The 17,491-nt window shown below is 37.0% G+C and overlaps 1 protein-coding gene across 2 annotated transcripts in view; it reads left to right on the forward strand.

Annotated features, from left to right (window-relative positions):
* The window catches only part of MYOF (myoferlin), a 107,389-nt gene that overhangs the window by 42,823 nt on the left and 47,075 nt on the right, over window positions 1-17,491 (forward strand). Inside the window, exons 11-21 of one of the 2 annotated variants that reach the window (XM_077821164.1) lie at window positions 1,409-1,439; window positions 1,971-2,086; window positions 3,149-3,275; window positions 4,334-4,437; window positions 5,917-5,985; window positions 6,107-6,150; window positions 7,095-7,177; window positions 9,547-9,585; window positions 14,550-14,674; window positions 16,505-16,621; window positions 17,059-17,236. In XM_077821164.1, coding sequence (XP_077677290.1) covers window positions 1,409-1,439; window positions 1,971-2,086; window positions 3,149-3,275; window positions 4,334-4,437; window positions 5,917-5,985; window positions 6,107-6,150; window positions 7,095-7,177; window positions 9,547-9,585; window positions 14,550-14,674; window positions 16,505-16,621; window positions 17,059-17,236 — 1,033 coding nt within the window. The remainder of the gene's footprint in view (window positions 1-1,408; window positions 1,440-1,970; window positions 2,087-3,148; window positions 3,276-4,333; window positions 4,438-5,916; window positions 5,986-6,106; window positions 6,151-7,094; window positions 7,178-9,546; window positions 9,586-14,549; window positions 14,675-16,504; window positions 16,622-17,058; window positions 17,237-17,491) is intronic. The other variant, XM_077821165.1, reaches the window with a different exon arrangement.

The following is a 17,491-nucleotide window of genomic DNA, read 5'->3' on the forward strand; positions in this document are numbered from 1 at the left end:
TTACTCTTACCAGTAGCTTTGGGACAGTCAGTCCTATTGTTTTGTTTGTTGACCATTGTCTGTGCCTGCTAGCACTGCAAAGCCAGGGCAGTTAAGAGAACTAACTCAATAAAATCAAGGGGAGTTACTCCATATTGACACTGGTGTAATTAAATGCAAAATGCAAGTTAAGTTACCTGGTCTGTATAATAGATGTACCTTTCATGTACAATTAATATTTATAACATGGTTTTCTACCTAAAGCAATAGGACTATCTGTCCCAAAGCTACTGGTAAGAATCTGTATAGTCCAAGAAAAGAAAAATGAATTTCAGTCTCCAAAGGGTAAAACAACTGCTGTGGAAGGTCACTGTCGGTTGTACTGTATCACCCGGGTCTTGAAGGAGGAATTCAAAAAAATTGCCATTGGCTCACAACATTGTCATATATTGAATCATGAGATACAGAATCTCAAAATTACAGAGAAAGGTGTCCCTTTGTTTAAATAGGCTTGTGTAGTAACAGAGAGGCAGGAGGAATCTCCTTAGTTAGTGTAAATTGTCTTAGCTCTCTTGAAATCAATGAAGCTATGACAATTTACAGTTGCGGAGGATCTGCCCCGGGAAGTGGGGATGCCTACCACAGGTGTTTGTACCCAAAACAATGTAGAAAAGAATGTCAAACAGTTGTAATTTGTACTGGTGAAAATCCACTCCTATAACTTCCACAAGGTCAATATTGGTAAGTACGGTATTTTACCTTTGCCAGTTGCATGCAGTAAATGCTAGTGGGGTAAAATAAATCAGCCTGCAGAACAGTTTAATGTATATGTCTATGTGTATATATATCCAGGTAGATAACTTCCTGGAATATTTTATTTAGGTAGAAAGGAAGGCTTTTCTAAATGAATGAATGTCTCCGTCATCTAGTCCTGCTGAGGTTGCATCTCCTCCCCCCACGCAGTGGCACATTCTCCACCACCTTTCCAGAGGATCACTTAGCAGCGTATTGTACAAATGAATCCCCTTCTCTTCCCTCTGTTCCCTTTCTAGCCCTGACAGGAGCATGCCACACAAGGCTTTTATTTTTCATAACACAGAAACAATGTAATAACAATATGAAAAATTGAAGGGAATTAGGGCCTAACCCCTTACATAATTTCTAATTATAAGGGTAGGTAAGCACTGGAATGGGTTAGTAAGAAAGGTTGTGGAATCCCCTTCATTGGAGGTTTTAAATAGGTTAGACAAACACCCGTCAGGGATGGTCTAGGTACACTTGGTCCTGCTTCAGTGGGGATGAACTAGATGGCCTCTTGAGATCTCTTCCAGCCCTGCGTTTCTAAGATTCTATGATTAAAGCCAAACACACATATTTGTGACTGTATTCTGCTACTTCTTAGGGTATAATATTTTAATCTTCATTTCAGATTGACATTGGGTATGTTTATGATGAACCTGGTAAGTAACAATCTCCTCAAAGCCTGAGTTTCTTCTGCTTTTCCTTTGGCTTGAGATGCCCAATTAAACAAGCTGTGACTTTTAGTTGTGTTTCTGAAGTAGAAAAATATGCCTAAACACATATGGATGCAAAGTTAGTTGAGACAGAGACAGATGCTTCAGACCTGCAGCATCTTTATCAAAACCTGCCTTTAGCTCTTCAGTAGTTCCCAAATGCGGTATAAGTAGCTTACATTTTTTTCACCCTGAAGATTGTAATTTTGGTATCATTAACTTAAAAACAAGAATTAAGTATCAAAAGTCATGCAAAAACATGGTGAGAGAATGGTTTCCCTTAGTATGCCACTCAGCATTTTAACATTGTTGCACAGCTTGTTGGGGGCTGGACTTTTTAAAATCAGAAGGAATTGTTTTTAATAATTATGTTCAGGGTAGATTGTACTTTGGGACAATTGGCCTTGATTGTACGGCTTACACTTCTACTTCTTCAGTGAAGGAGAAGGCTGATTTATTTATTTTGCTTTATTTCAGGCCATGCAGTCATGAGAAAATGGCTTCTTTTGAGTGACCCTGAAGATACAAATTCAGGAACTAAAGGCTATCTGAAAGTCAGCATGTTCGTCCTGGGGGCAGGAGATGAGCCACCAGTAGGTTTCCTTTGCAAATGTGTTCATCTTCTAGTCATGTCCCCAGAACCTTCTTTCTTATACACTACGTGCTTGGTACTGGTTAATTCACTTTGTGAGTATCGCCAGGAACTAAGGCCAAGATTTTCACAGTAACTAGGGATTTTTGAGTGCCTAACTCAAGGCACCTTAAAGGACCCTGATTTCCTGAAAATCAGGCCCCTCTGAGGTGTCTCAGGTTCAGCACCCAACATATTAGTTACTTTTTTAAAATCTTGGCCTTAACTACATGGTACTGGCCAGAAAGAGCTAAAAATATAGAACCTCCTTACAATCTGTTTCTTTGCCTAACTACCTCTCACTCCACTACTGCCTTCAGTCCGAATATTGCCATACCAGCTTTCACAGTCCGCTGTTAAAGCCTCTCCCTGGTGCTTTCTTGCTCCCATTGCTGCCTTCCCTCCCAGTAACCTGGTGTATCTCCAGTAGTGGCTCCCACTACTACCTTCCCCTTCTCTATCCTGGTGATTCTTGCAACAAGGATGATTGGGAGAATTTGACAGTTTCCTGTTTGTTTTCAAAGGGGACGTTGTAAATTCTCCCAAATTACTTCAGGAGTTGTACACAGTTTCCAGCCGCAGTAACATGCTTTGTCAGGAGATCTTGTGACTTTTAGTGGATTATACTTTTATAATCCACCAAAGGGTGTGAAAATTCCATACAGTCACCACTGCCCATGAGTGCAAAAAAGCACCAGAAACCTATAAATATCACATCTTCATGGTTTATGCTTATTATTTTAAAAATAGCTATATGGACTGCCTAGAAAAAAAGAGAGTGGTTGCTCCAATTTAATACTGATGAGGTTGAAACTGAAAATAACACATTTTAAGCAGAACAAATTTTTCTGGTTTTATAATTTTATAAACCCTAGTTTGTAATGCAAATGCAGATAGATTTTAACTTGTGGGTGGACTAAAGGATGCTACTATGACCAATTACTATATTATTATACATGACTGTTAGCATATGATGCCTTTCTTATATATAGGTTGATAATATATACCAATATATCTCCAACAGATGGAAAAAAGAGAGCGAGATAATGAAAATGATGATGTGGAGAGTAATCTTTTACTGCCGGCTGGAATTGCACTTCGATGGGTCACTTTCCTTCTTAAAATCTACAGAGCCGAGGATATTCCCCAGAGTATATAGCTTCTTATTACTGGATTGTACAAGACTGCAATTGATAACTCGTAGAAATATCTGTTAACTGATTTAAAAAAAATTCCCAGACATAAAACAAGCAACCATATAGATTACCACATAGTTTGAGCCCATAATTCTGTGATGGTTTAAGCAGCCCATTTCTTTTTTCAATATTCAATCAAATCTATATAACTTTTGTAATGGGTAATACAATGTTATCATCTCAGATTAAGTGAAATTTTATTATAAATGGTGATGGTGTGTTGTTTGATCTACTGGTGTCCCTTTGTCCCTCAAACAGAGATTCGAGATGATAATTCAACTGAGTAGGAAGTCTGTATTTGAAATCCATCCTTTGATTCTGAGTTGTCTCTGTTTAATTGCTCTACACTTTCTCCAAACCCCAAGTCAAAGCTTGTTGAGACGAGTTCAAAACTCAACAGGTTAAACAAATTGTTCCTAAACAAAGTTATTAAAGCCCATCATTTTTTTCCAACTTATTCTAAATGCAAATGACACAAAATGAATACTATCAATAGATACTGGCTTCAACATCGGGAGAAGGGAAGTAGTCCCTGTGTGCAATACACAAAGTATTGTGCGTCCCTGGAAATTCATTATACCTTAGACATTTTTGGTAACAGAACGTGTCTGGCTTTTCTATTCAGTTCTTTCTCCTTCACTGCGCCCTTTCTATGTCTGGGATGACAAACAGGCCACCTTCAAGACTGCTGATCCACTGCTACTTGCTGGAGGGTATGAAAGGATTGCATAAACTCCTGTTTCCCCAGCTCTAGGCTAACATCAAAATTCACTGTGATCTTCTCAGGACCAAAATTTTAGAAGTTGCTTCTAAATCTCAATTATTTTTTCATTTCTAGCAGCAAATATTTATTTTTGAAAACTGAATACATACGGCAAGATTCTGACCTTAATTATGTCTATGCAACCGCATTGACTTAAGTAAGATTGCTAAGAAGTTACTGAGACCGAATTAGGCCCATAATCTTCAAGAAAAGGGTTAAAATTAATTTTTGCCTTATAATTTCTCCTTAGTGGATGATGCTTTTGCGCAGACTGTTAAGGAACTATTTGGAGGTAATGCAGACAAGAAAAACCTAGTAGATCCATTTGTGGAAGTTTGTTTTGCTGGAAAAAAGGTATTTGTCTGAGTTAATATTTAAAATCTTGCAAACTAGTCACATACTTGAAAACTGTATTCACATGTCTAAGTGTTTCTTAAGATGATTGAACTGTAGGTCCACAGTGCATTGTCAACAAGAGAAAATGACTTTCAGCATATCTAGTTCAACACTTTGTAAAACAGGAAGGAATAGGTGGAGCTAAAATCTAGGAGTGCACATGAAATATTAAAAATAAAATCATGGGGAACTTCAGTTGATAGAGACTAAAGTTATTCATCTGCATAAGGGTTTACAGTACTGGGTCATAAAGCATATTCAATAGACTGAGGACATACCATAACATACCATAGAAAGGGTTTTTAAAGGTGTGCTAATGACTCTAAAAGAATGTATGACTAAGATGTAGGGGCTTGACCACTTCAGATTACCTGTTTATCGGGTTGCTTTATATAACTGATTGTACAGTAAATCTAAGGGCATAGTTGCACGTTGCACATACACTAGTTTTTCATAATGACTTGCTTTCATTGCAAAACCAAACACCGACCCAAACATCAATTCCATGTTATTGTTGGCACTTAAATCACTGCTGGTTTTAGGCACCGGTGGTATAAACAGTTGCACACGATGCCACAGCAAGGAGGCCTCTAATAGGCATCAACAACAATGGGAACCTGGTTGCCAATACAATACATCTTTCATCCAGTCCAACATGTAGACAAACCAAACATGAATTCACCAGGGCTGATCATCCCTTTTTGTTTATTTTCCTGCTGTCATTCAGTCATATCTGGGTGCCACTGAGGTAGCACCTTTTTTGCGCCTGGAGGAGTTGATGAGCAGTTTTTTCTGTCAGTTAGAAGCTCCGAAGAACCCTGGTTTGGACAACGGTGGAATAGTTTTGCCTCTTGCATTTAGGTTGCATAAGCAGATCAGATCAGCAATAATTACCAACCTAAGCAGGACCGGCTCTAGGCACCAGCAAAGCAAGCATGTGCTTGGGGCGGCACAATTCCAGGGGCGGCATTCCGGCCATTCTTGTTTTTTTATTTTTCTGCTTGGGCAGTTGCGCTCTCGGTGCTTGGGGTGGCAAAAAACCTAGAGCTGGCCCTGAACCTAAGGCTAATGACTCACTAAATCATGGAAAACTTAATATTCACCAATTTATTTGAGCATAAGCTTTCGTGAGCTACAGCTCACGTCATTGGATGTAGCTCACGAAAGCTTATGCTCAAATAAATTGGTTAGTCTCTAAGGTGCCACAAGTACTCCTTTTCTTTTTGCAAATACAGACTAACACGGCTGTTACTCTGAAATTTAATATTCACCATTAGCCACTGTAGGACCCTGTGATGGCATACCATTTGACCAGCCTGAATACAATTTATCCTAAATTGTGACTGGTTCCATGCTTTTTTGTCTGATTTTTGAGCTTGAGCTACTATAAAATCTGTTTCATTTGGGGTGTTTTTTGTTTTGTTTTGTTTTTTGCAGGTTTGCACAAATATAATTGAGAAAAATGCTAATCCAGAATGGAATCAAGTTGTTCATCTTCAAATCAAGGTTAGCTTTCGTCTTGCTTCTCTAAATATCCACCATCAGTTTTTATTATTTTATTCAGAACATTTTTTTAAAATGTGAAAGATAAATAATGAATCATTTTATTTTCTCTACTTTTTTCCAGTTTCCCTCAATGTGTGAAAAAATAAGATTAACAGTTTTTGACTGGTGAGTTTTGACTCTTTTGTATAAAGTATTAGATAAAATAAAATTGTGTTGAGTGGAAAAAATCCTGTTTCTGTATAATTCACAGGGTTTTGGAACCGTAAGCCCTGATTCTGTAAAGCACTTAAGCAAATGCTTCATTACCCTTCCTGAACAGTGATGCTTTCCTGAATTGGGGCCATAAATAGTATGGCATTGGCACACTATTGATTTCTGTGCATGAAATGGGTTAAATAATACTTATAGAATAACTTTCTAATAAATTATTTTACAATTCTTCCCCATTATTTTACCAACTTGTAGAGATAGGCAAATAATTCACCAATATTTGCAAACATACATTGATTCCATATGTTTGTTTCCAAAATTTATATGACTATTTTTGTAATTATTTGCCTAACTCTAGTCAGCAATGTATATTATATTGATTACCATGACATTGGCTGATATTCAGTGTATCAAGCCTGTGTACAATTTTTGGACAAGTGGGCCAAACATTAATATGCTCAAGTTATAACTTTTATTGTTCTTATTGTGGGCCTGATTGTGCCCTGATTGTTAGGCATAGTTTTAGGCTGGGGATGGAGCCACCCAACCCCCAGGGAGCGGAGCAGAATACCTCTTGGAGTTCCAAGTGTACAGAGATTGCACATCTCTGGTTACTACACACCTTTATGGGTTGCAACTTACTTCCTCTAGCTGGACTGCCAGTTCTGAGACTGAAATTCTGCCTGACCCTTGAACTCTGCAATGCTGGGAGCAGCTTCTTATGCTCTCCCCTCCTACTGCACAGCTATGTAAAAGTCAGACATCATCTGGTGTTTGTTATTAAAACATGCTAGGTTGTCTAAACATATATACCTTGTAAATACATTTAGCCATTTGTAGCTTGCCTCTATTTAGGATGACCATTGTTGCATTTAATTACAATCTTACATTTCATATAGGGATCGTCTTACAAAAAATGATGCAGTAGGAACAACGTATTTAAGTCTCTCCAAAATTGCTGCTTCTGGTGGAGAAGTAGAAGGTGAGTTATTCAGCTTACACATTTCAGCAAGTATTTTCTGTGTATTTAAGAGAAATGATGGGAGAGTGTAGGGAAGTTTGCTTTGCTGGAGTTCCCTGTGTTATACCAGTTCTGTGGCTTAAAGAAGATCTTCTGTTTTCAGTGCTTTCTAACTGGCCACTTTCCAGAACAGTAACTTTACTTTTTGAAAAATCGCATGGTACTGAAGTATTAATAATTAATTCACAAAATCTAAGAAAGTATTCTGTATATACTAGATAATTCAAAACTCAGTTTTCTGGTACATATAGAAAACTTTATTGAATATTTCAAACTCCATATAACTGTTAATTCTTCAGTTGATCTATAATCCAGAGTGCTATAGGATATTTTTAGTGAATTCAGCGTTTATGAAAGGGGCCAATTTGAAGTTCACTGTTTCAGAACCAGTATAGAATGGGGAGCCATAGCAAATGTGACCTTGGCCGCCACTTCTTTGCCACGCTGCCCAAACCTTTCTTTTGGAGAAACAGCCTGAAGTCAAGAGACGATTAGCTAGTCTTCCTGATGAGACTGCCTATAAGATGCCAATTGTGATGTGAATACCAGTTTGGTAAGAACTGATCCAAGACCACCTCTCATTTCCCATATGCCACTGAACAGCGGTCAAATGGCAATGACTCTTGGTTACTACTCACACCAGTGATCTAGAAGAGAGGGGTTCTATATCTCATTGCCTGAGCCTACCTAAACTGCAAATCACTGGATTCATTCAATAGTTTTCAATTAAATTATTTGTTTAAGTGGATCCAAGCATGTGTCAAAGTTTTTCAGTCAATTGGTTCTGCTACTTATTGAGAAAACTAAAAAGCTGAACTGATGATGACTGCAAGAAAACTCTAGGTAGGCAAAGTTTCCATCCTCCTGAGATATTTTCTCTATTAGGGCTTGTGTGATCTGTGAACTTATTGAAATATTGCAAGAAAAATATAATTCAACAACATTTTTCTTCCCATAGATGGTTAAGAAAAGACAAAATTGAGATTTCCTTCCTGTTTCTGTTATGCTATACTTATAACTATTTCAGTGTAGTTTGTTTATTCCCATTAGTTACAATTATGTTGTAATTTATTTTATTAATAATTTCTTTATCTACTCATAATATGTTTCTAACCTAATGATTGATGGATATGTGTGTGTGTGTATATACACACACACATACATACATACACAATTTCATCTTCTTATAGAAGGATCCCATTTATTGGTGGGCCAACTCCTTGACAAGCATGGCGTTGTTTTGCCAGAAATACATGTTTAATGTTTGTCATAAAAGTTTTACAGCATATTAACTGTTCCCATAGAAGAGTTTGCAGTAAATCATGCTTGATATTTATATAGCTGCCTAATATAACAAGTAAGGTGAGTTAGCCTGAAGGAAGCTGGCCCCAAATAATTTCCATCATTTGAATTCTGAATTAGTATTTTTCTCTGATATATGTAATGAAACATCCTTATAGTTGTCTAAGAAAAGCCCTGCTTGTTCATGAGTAAGCTACCAGGTAAGTAGTTTAAAAAACAGAACTACATTGGCCTCAGTCCTGTAAAGACTTGAGCATGTATTTAACTTTATACACGTGAGTACACTGGTTTGAGAACTATTCATGTGCATAAAGTTTACATGTGTGCCAATCTTTGCAGCATCAGGGCCTATGAAGATTGTTCTGCCTTCTCCTCTGCAACAAAGTTACTTAATTTCTTCTGTGTTTCTGATTTGAAATCTGGGTGCTTAATTACTGGAAAAGTCTTGCTCAACATCTCTTCTGAAAATTGCTATTCCAGTGTCAGATCTTCAATACAAGATCCCAACTCTCCTCCCCTTGAGGTCAATGGCAACACTCCCACTGATTTCAAGGTGTGCAGAATTGGGTTCCAAGAGATCAACTGATCAGAACTAGAATCAACTAGAACTAGTCTAATCATTCCAATAAATGAAAGTATCCTAACATGTTCTAATCTGCAGCATGATTGTTTCCTTAAGTGAAAAGTTTTATGCAAAAAAAAATCTATTTGTATGATTTTAGTTTTTAAGATAGTAGTTAAAAGTATTTTAAATAAAAAATCTTATATGTGGCACTCAGACAGAGGTGCTGGAACTCACAGACACCAAAATTGTATTTTGATGATAGCCTTGGGCATGTCTTTCTCTGTTTAGAATTCATAAAACTAGGGAAATACCACACTCCATTTTCTTCAAGCAGCAAAACTCCAGGCCACTCCAAAGTCACTTCAGCTTTGATTTAGTTTTAAAGCAGATTTCACTTTGATATGTTTAATTTTTAAGCTCTATAATTTCTTGTCATGTAACCTGTTGTCTTTTCATAATATAGAATTTTCATCTTCGGGAACTGGGGCTTCATCGTATGAAGGTTTATATCTTGGTCTTTAATTTGATTTTGCTGTCCAGTGCCCAATCTGAGTAATACTGTCTCAGAGCAAAACCAAACTATTTTATAAACATTTTAAAAAATATATTTAAAGGATACAATGCTACATTTGGAGACTATTAAATATGACATACTATTTAAATCAGTTTTGGCACTGGAATTGGTTTGAAAATATTCCTGTTTCGCTGATGTGTGGTGCTGCATTTTAGAGCTGAGCATGTAGCTGTTTCAGTTATTGTGCACTCTGACAAATGGCTTGCAGTTTTTCAGTTAGTAATGAAAGGCTCAACTGTGTATGCTGCTGTAGAGCTCCCTGTAAATAATGAACTGCCTAAAAGATTTCACAACTCTTTTGCTTATGCTTAACTGGGTGGATAAATAGATCTGAAAAAGAAACCTGATTTACTCTAACTATGAACAAATTGGTCTTTGCATTGTAACCTAGAGTTGTTTTTGGAAATCATTAAGTTAAAAGTTGCATTTATTTAATAGAAATAAATGCAGATTAAGTTTCAATGCAGTTGAAATGTAACTGAATGTTAATAAGTTTATCCACCCAAATGCTTTGCTTTCTTATCTCAGATCCAAAAGTGCAGCATGGCTTACTGAAAAATAGAATAATAGTGAATAAAAGCTGAAATCATTTTTATGAAGCATTTTCAAGCCTTTCTGATAATCAGCTCTTTAAACATACCATCTTTAAATGAAACAACATTGATTTCTTTAGAAATGCGCTTCTGTTTGAATTTAGCAGCAACAGTATACAGCAGACCGATTAATTCAACATAGAAATCTATTTTTAGAAAGAAGGGGTTTTTTTTAGTATTATCCCTGTGTTTGCTTCTAATGTCAGAGGCAAGTGTTTCTGGGTCATTTAGCAGTGGAAGATGAGTTCAGTGGTATTCAGATGTAAAGCAGAAGAAACAGAGGAAAATTAAAACATTTAGGGTTGAACGAAAAGTTTCTACTCCATTGAAATTGCTCACCAAAAGTCTGGACAATTCGTAGCCCTGTGCACAGAGCTGAATTTTACCTACACTGAAGTTTTATGCTCCTTACATTCAATTTTAAAATATACCACATCCACAATTTTAACCAAAATTATGGTTGTAGAGTCATTCACTTTAGGAAACCAGGTTGCTTCATTTTCCCAAATCTAGATGATTAGTTTGTTGAAGCAAACTCATTTTAGCATGATATAGAATATATATAACTAAGGCCCTACTTGAATTGCAGGATGATTGTCAAAAAATTTCAGCTGAGTTGCAGGCAAGCCATGGAAAATTGCAGAAAGGTAATAATGGACCTTATTATTTCCGGTAATAAAGTCCATTATTACTTTTCTGTGATTTTCTGTTGTCAAGAGACTGGGACTGAGAGCAGAGGCTCCGGCTGTTGGCCTCCTGAGGCTGAGAGAAAGTGCTCCCATTGTCAGGGGCCCGGGGTAGAGAGCAGGGGCTCAGGGCTCCCACTGTCAGCTCCCGCTGTCAAAATTGTGGAGGAAGCCTAATATTGCAGAATCTGCAATTTCTGCAATATTGCAAGTTAAGTAGAGCCTTATATATAAGTAATATACAAATCTCTACTGGACCGTGCATTTACCATTAATCTTTCCCCACAACATTATCCCTGTACATCTGCAACAATCAGGGAAAAGTCAATACTCAAATTAGATTATAGTAGTATTCCATCTTCAGGAAAGATGTAAATGTGGGCCAAATTCTGTCTTCAGATATACCTGTGCAACCTCAATGAACTCTGAGGACTTTATATGGAAGAAGAGCTGGGGCACTTAATACTTACCTACAATAAAAGGTCATCAGGCCAGTTCCAGATATTTTTTTCCATTAGTAAAATCATTTCATTTCATATAAAGACCTATGACTGAATCTCTCTGTGGTCCAAACCCAACTAAGAAAGAAAAACAGCTACGTAATCTGAGTGTAACATGAGCTGTCCAGATGAATATTAAAATGAAAAAGTATTTAGGAGTCCTGTGGCCCCATCCACGCTCTGTAGTTTAGACATGAAAGAGTGTGAACCACTCGAAACTTTGACAAAATGGACAAAGTTTACTATTGTGGAAGCAGACAAAGCACAAGGCACAGAACCATTTTACATTCTGCAAAGCTGACACAACTGTATTTGTTTTGCCAGTAAGAAACATTGGGACATTCATATTCCCTTTTACTATCCAGCTAGCTTTACATATTGCTCAGTAGTCAGCAATCAGTGAAAGACTTGTAGGATTTAGCTCTTTATCTTCACATTCTTCTGTCTTTATCCTAATGGTAAAGCCATCATTTTGTGATTCAGATTGCCCAAAGTAGTTTCTGAAAAAACTGATAGGTGTTGATGAAAGACCTGGAGCCTATCTCTGATCTCATTTACTGCAGTATAGATGAGAAATACTTCCATTAAAGACAATGGAGATACAGCCGGGTAAAGCTGTAGAGAGCTCAGAATCATGCCCCTGATCTCAAGCACCATCCCAAATGTAGAGTATTTCTCTGCATGTATGGCTGATTTATTTCTAATTTTTTGTATTATTTATATGTTCATCTACCAATAACCTAAAAGCACTTTTAGGGGATATATTCAAATGTTGCATAAAGGCACAATTAACTCCTTTAAATCCAGAGCTAGAGAACAAAAGCCTGCTTCCTCTTAAAATCATTTCAGTTTCCTCAGTATCCTGTTCTGTTCAATAAACTCAAGCCTGACTATAATACATGCTGCAGTACATATGTACAAAACCAAATGGCAATAGCAATAATATGAGTAATGCTTCTATCTACAAATGACTTTTATACCAAACATAAAAATTAGAGCAGTACTCAAGTTACAGCAGTAGTATTGATATAGGTAAGGGACTGTAAGCATTAAATTAGAAACACCTTTTCTTGTCTTTGTAGAGTGATGATTTGAAATAGCGCTGGTTTTGGCACAAGACATTCTAAACCCAGACGTTTAAAAAAAAGGATTTAAATTATTTTGGCCATTTTAATTAAGAAAATGACAAATAAATGCTTATGGATTCATTTTTGTTTTTTAGCTCTAGAGTATAACTGGTATGTAAATTCTATTGAACTGTATTCAGAATTATCAAAAATAATTATAGCAAACAAATAGTCATCTATGAAAAATAAGCGAATGTGTAGACTTTCACTCCTGAATGAAATTTTAGGCCAGTCAAAAAGGAGTTTGTAATACACAGGCTGACAATCCCTTCACTAAAGAGGCAGTAATGGGAGCGACTATACATCTAATTTTGAGTCTTATCCTGCATTCCTTTCTCAGGCAAAATTATTGAAATTAAGACTCTCTGTTATGCTTAAGCATGGTAGAATTCAGCTTTTTATTTTTATAATTTTGATGGATAAAATTGATTATTTTAAGCATTTTGTTTTATTTTCATCCAGTTAAATTTTCACAGTCATAAAAAATTATGTGGAGGTGATCAGATATTTATTTAATGACACATTGTTCAAAAAGACAGGTTTCAGAGTAACAGCCGTGTTAGTCTGTATTCGCAAAAAGAAAAGGAGTACTTGTGGCACCTTAGAGACTAACCAATTTATTTGAGCATGAGCTTTCGTGAGCTACAGCTCACTTCATCAGATACATACCGTGGAAACTGCAGCAGACTTTATATATATATATATTCTCTGTGTATATATAAAGTCTGCTGCAGTTTCCACGGTATGTATCTGATGAAGTGAGCTGTAGCTCACGAAAGCTCATGCTCAAATAAATTGGTTAGTCTCTAAGGTGCCACAAGTACTCCTTTTCTTATTGTTCAAAAAGTTAAAGCTGTAGAAACAGTTAAAACACAAATTGCCAACATCACATGTCAAAATATACAAAGTAAGTATCCTTAAGTCAACAGATCATATCTGTTTTTACTGTTCATTTACTACTCCTTTTGTAACAAGCTTAATTCAAAAGTCTAAATCACTGGATTTTGACTACTGAGTTCTCAAGCAACTGGTTTCTGACTTTGCCTATCTGTACATTTCTATTATACATGGAACTATTTTTTCATTGGTTTGTATATGTACAGTGAAATCAACATTATTGACATTTACTAATATAAATCTAATACTTCCAAGCCTATTTATGCTCCAATTTCAGTCAATGGGAGTTTCGTCATTGACTTCATTGGGATCAGGATTGAGACCTAAAAATACAGCAGTTCTTTTAATTATTTTGGCATAATGGCAAATCTTTTTTAGATTAGTGCCCCCCCAATCTCTTTCCCCCCCCTATTTTTTTGCACAAAAAATACATACTACTCTACCTCCAGGTATGGTGAATAGGTTACTTAACAGTGTTATATACTATGGTATACTTTAATAATTTTCATTCTACTAGTCCTTCTACAAACAGACTTGAGTCACTTCAGTAGCACACTAAAAACAGTAGGATTAACTAGGCATATTCTGTGATGCTGAACACAGACCTGTGTGTGTATGGGGGTGGGTTTTTGGAGGGGGGTGAGGGAGTGAGAGAACCTGGATTTGTGCAGGAAATGGCCTAACTTCATTATCATGCACATTGTGTAAAGAGTTGTCACTTTGGATGGGCTATCACCAGCAGGAGAGTGAATTTGTGTGGGGGGGTGGAGGGTGAGAAAACCTGGATTTGTGCTGGAAATGGCCTAACCTGACGATTACTTTAGATAAGCTATTACCAGCAGGACAGTGGGGTGGGAGGAGGTATTGTTTCATATTCTCTGTGTATATATAAAGTCTGCTGCAGTTTCCACGGTATGTATCTGATGAAGTGAGCTGTAGCTCACGAAAGCTCATGCTCAAATAAACTGGTTAGTCTCTAAGGTGCCACAAGTACTCCATTTATTTTACTGTATGTGAATTTAAATTTTAATGTCCTTGTGGCTCTAAAAGATGGTTAGTTAATTTCTAATGATGATGTTTGCCTATTAGTAAACACAGGGGAAACAGAGGTGGGCTTTTTACCAACATTTGGGCCCTGTTACGTAAACCTTTATGGAAGCCCAAGAGAATACACTGGATTCCCGGACCCCTATGATGAACTAAACTCTGGAAAGGTTAGTTTCACGTTTATAATACAAACAGATCAAAATAACTGTTATTATCAATAAATGTAAACTGAATTGGTTTTAATTATTAAGTTTAAGGCAAATGTAAAGAAAACTTTTTATTTTTGTTTTTGCAAAATAACATACATTTAGCATGACGTCACTACTTAATAAATGGAACAGGAAAATTTTCTGTTTGTGGAAGTTTCAATTTTATATACACTTTTGAATGAGCATTTGGGATCATATAGATTGAGGCCATTGGATTCCCATTCTAGTCCCATTGGCACAGGGGAATGAAATGGGACAGATCTCAGATGAGGGATTTTAAGGGGAGAGCAGCAATTTCATTGTATATTGAACGTTTTCTCCCAGTCCAACAGAAACCCCTCCTCCGTAGGTATTTTGATATGGCTGTTCTCCATGGCAGTGTCCCATCCAATCCCACAGGGATGTTGTAGCAATAAGAGAAAGTTGAACCTACCAACATCATTTTGAACTATCTCCCCTTCTGCATATTTGAACACACACACAAAGGGGAGTGGAGCACTGGCTAAAGAGCATGAGTGAGACGGGCTGATTAGCCATACTGCTGTGAGGAAACCATGCTGTCATGGGAAAGCAAGATGGGGATCAGTTGGGGGAGGGGGCGGGGGACACTGAACTTCCATGAAAATGCCCTGCGCTCCCCAGATACCCCAAGATCAATGAGAGTTTCCTATAGATCTTGATACATTTGCCCATTCCCAAGAAAGAATGCTCCAAGTGCCATATATCATCCACTAGATTTTCCCCACAATGGGATGAAAGAAACAGAAAATATCTCCAAAATCTGCCACAGAGATAGGTTTGAGCCAACCTGGTTTCATCCTCCCATCCTGCCTCCTATCCACAGAGCCTGTACACACAAGCTATGCACATTTGGACATGTGGGATTCTGGAAAGAGGTTTATGACTAGGCAGGGCTAGGGATAGCCTCTCTGTGTGGCATTATCCCTTGGCAAATCAATGAGGTTCTCTCATTTAAGTACAAATACTGACACTACGGCCCACCATCAGACACTGTCAAGAATGATTTGAGGCCAGGTCCAGTGGGAGGTCCTGGTAGGATAGTTTCTCAGGAAGCGATGCTAGCATAGAGGTCCTGCCAAGGGCATGGGGTCCCTTGCAGATTCTCCAGACATCTTTTACGCTCTAAGAGGTATGGGATTTCCTTATGCATCTCCAAATATCTGCAGGTGGTGAGGACCATGGCCATCACTTGCTCTGCACAGCAGCCCATATTACTGCTGAAGCTCTGTAGTTGTCTAAAACAGAGGGACACATTATCCTAAGAGCTAATATAGAAAAGCCTAAGCAGAAAGCAGCTGATTCTGCAGGTCATTTAAGATTAAAATGCAACTTCAAAAGGATTAATGATTGTATGGAGGCTGAAGGATATAATTTATAGGAAAACCTATCTACTTTGGGCTACAATGTGATCTCCAGTGGGCAGTAACTATCCATTTGATGCTTGTAGACTATATGTCCCATTGTCAGCAACTTCTTCAACCTAAGGGGCAGTAGTTTTCAATTACTCTACAAATCCAGTCTATATATTATATATTTGCTTAATACCAATGTTTTTGGTGCTGTCCAGAATAAAGCATACAAAAACGTTGCATCTATAATTTACTGTTGCTTATTTCTTAAATATATTTGCTCTTCATTTATAATAGAAATTAAAGTATTGCCATTAACTTCAAGGGAGCCAGGCTTTCAACTCCAATTTTGCTGGCCAGCAAAGGAGTATGTTTTTTTTAGCAGTTAGATATAGAATTTTGTGTGATTGTCTTACAGGAGGAAGGAGTTGCTTATAGAGGCAGAATCTTAGTTGAACTATCTACAATACTTGACAGTAAATCTGTGAATAAAAAGATAGAGGCGATCTCCAGTGATGACGCACTGGTTGTTGAGGTAATTCCTGGCGCACTTGTCAATATGTATAGATGCAAAATGCTTGGTTTTACTCTTTTTGGAGAATTACATGACATACTAAAATTGTAATAATTAAATCCTTTGTTTATTCAGGTCATTAATATACAATCAGAAAATCTCCCCACAAAAATAACTAATTATATGGCTGCAAAAATTACTTTCCCTTCCTCCCAGCATAGAAATTGCAATTTAAGAAATCTTTACTATTTCAAATGTATTATTTTATTACACATTCCTATTTTTACCTCTGCTTATTTGGAGTGTGTGTATGTATGTACATATTTGCGTTTCATAGAAATGTGTAAAAGTATTAAGGTAAATGTTGTTTCCATGTAGATACTGCTACTTTTTTCTAATCCTCTACCATTACGTACAAATTAATTAATTAAAACAAAAACTCTTGTAATACTGTACAGAAATATCAGCGCAGACGAAAATTCAGTCTGTCTGCTGTGTTTCATTCTGCTACCATGCTGCAAGATATTGGTGAGGCTATCCAGTTTGAGGTTAGCATTGGTAATTATGGGAACAAGTTTGACACCACCTGTAAGCCTTTGGCATCAACAACTCAGTACAGCCGTGCTGTATTTGATGGTAAGTATGCTACGGAAGTGTGGCTATAAAGGTACAGAATTCTCTTTTAGAAAACCAATCTGTTTGTTGATCAAATTTTAGGATAACAACAACCTTGATTTGTTGAAAGACTATTGAAGATATGACTGAAAGTAATATGTAAATTTATATTTGCTCTTGATATCTTCTATCTTGTAATTAGTTACACATGAAACCTATCCAATTTGGGGTTGATACATCCCATTGAAGTCAATAGGCCCAGGGCACCAATAAAAA

This window comes from Eretmochelys imbricata, chromosome 7 (assembly GCF_965152235.1).
Source record: "Eretmochelys imbricata isolate rEreImb1 chromosome 7, rEreImb1.hap1, whole genome shotgun sequence".
Lineage (NCBI taxonomy): Eukaryota > Metazoa > Chordata > Testudines > Cheloniidae > Eretmochelys > Eretmochelys imbricata.